At 40.0% G+C, this 2,014-nt stretch overlaps 1 pseudogene across 1 annotated transcript; it reads left to right on the top strand.

Annotated features, from left to right (window-relative positions):
- Window positions 1–791: 791 nt before the first annotated feature.
- TEOVI_000077300:pseudogene lies at window positions 792–1,748 on the top strand (annotated as a pseudogene). Its single transcript has one exon. A coding segment is annotated over exon 1 (957 nt).
- Window positions 1,749–2,014: the final 266 nt, after the last annotated feature.

The following is a 2,014-nucleotide window of genomic DNA, read 5'->3' on the forward strand; positions in this document are numbered from 1 at the left end:
CCGAAATCCATATTCTCATCAGCATTATTGTCTGTACGGTGGTTCTGTGAAGTTTTTTCACTTCTAATGTGTTGTTACCAGTTGCGTTCATACACCTAAGATGTGTACGTTAAGAAGGTGAAGCGTGTGAAGTGGAGGTTGCCACAAAGTAAAACTATCATCTGGTGCTGATTCAACGTGTTTGCTTCAATCCCTTTTTACATCTCCCCTGTGGATATTTATGTTTGTGGGAGGTATCTCTCAAATGAAACTGCTGCCGACAACTATTTGCAACATCTAATACCTGTGCATAGCTTCCTGCATGTTTCCGTATGCTTCTTGTAACTTTCCTCATATTCCCTCATACCCATTCTCTCTCTTTTACCTTTAGACAACCAAGGAATATGAAACTGAACAATGTCTGCCATGCTGTTGTCAGTTGAATGTTAACTGTGACTGCTAGTGTGCTTTGTTTTTGTTACTGGCATCCAGTCCATGATATTATAATGCTCTATTTACGCATTTACTCTTATGCCTAGTGATGTTTTATGTTTTTATATGGGATACATGAATGGTGTGTGTGTGTGGGAATGTGTGTTGAATTACTTTCACACCGTTGTGGTTTGTATAATGTTATCCACTACAGTAGTTCCCTTTCCTGCATTCATATACAATTATCATATGGAGTCTTATTGTGCCACAATCCAACATATCTGTACATATGCAGTCTATTAATCCTGCACCAATACTTTGTTATTATGCCGTTTTTGTCCTGTAGTTTGAAAGTTGAATTACGTTGAGTTACCAGTATTATGGTTATCTTCATGCGTGAATTGTATGTTAGGGATGGCGTAGTCACTTACGTAGTGTTTTCTTTGTTACTACAGGTGCTGACTGCATCATCACTTGCAAGTGGTGAAATACAGGTAAAGGTATACAACATGTTATACAGTGGCAAGATTTCAGCAAAGGTATTTGATCCTATTACTGCAGGCTTCAACGCATCTCTTACCAACGGAAAGTCGCCTTCAGGTGGTAAAGTGACAGTCATATATGTTCCACCTAAGAATGATTCAGATTACGTTGAACATCTTAATAAGGAACCGTCATTTGTCAACTTAAACGAAATATCTGTTGTGCTGGGACCTGTGGGTGACAAAAACACTCTCAACTTAACCGAATATTTCAAAGAAAAAAAGGTGATTGGTTTCTCACCCTTCACAGGATCCAGTAAGGTACGCAGTTGGAATCCTAATCTGTATTTCCTGACAGCATCACCCGCTGCTGAGATGCTTGCTCTTCTCCGTTATGCTATCACTCAGTTACGGTTACATCGACTGGGTTTCATGTACTTGAAAAATGTTTCTTATGGTGATGATGAATATGAACTTGCTGTGGAATTGACAACAAGGATGGATCGCAAACTGTGTGGTGTTTTTTCATTGAAGAGTCAACTTCGTGAGGAATCGGATGTTAGTACCTTCACTGCGGAATGGGATAGGTTTGCCGATACTCGACCCCAGGGTGTGATTGTATTTGGCTCTCCAATCCCTGATACGAAGAGATTCCTAATGAAATCATTAGAAGATGAAAGGACAAAAGGTGGATATTTGCTCATACCCTCTACACTCCAATATGTGATCGACAACAAGTGGTCAGAAGAATTGAATAGGAGCAAATTTCCAGCCGATAAGACAATAATAACAGGGACTAATCCACTTGCGAAGGATGATGGCTATGATGCAATTAAACGTTTTAACACAGAAATGGCTAAGTTCCTGAAGGACAACAAAAATAATTTTTCGCATGACAAATGGAATGTTACCCTAAATTTTGACAAAGACAACTTCACCGAGCGAGACACTGATGCTGAGCTGATGGTGAGTGGATGGATTGCTGGAGAGGTATTGAAACAAGCAGTGAGCTGTCGCGAATGGCTAACTAGCGGGGATGTATTTATGAAATCACTTTACAATCAGCGTCGTTATGTAATTGATGATCTTGTGGTTGGTGACTTTGGTGGTGAGTGCCAAGG

Source organism: Trypanosoma equiperdum, assembly GCF_001457755.1.
Source record: "Trypanosoma equiperdum strain OVI genome assembly, contig: ctg_235, whole genome shotgun sequence".
NCBI classification, from domain to species: Eukaryota; Euglenozoa; class Kinetoplastea; order Trypanosomatida; family Trypanosomatidae; genus Trypanosoma; species Trypanosoma equiperdum.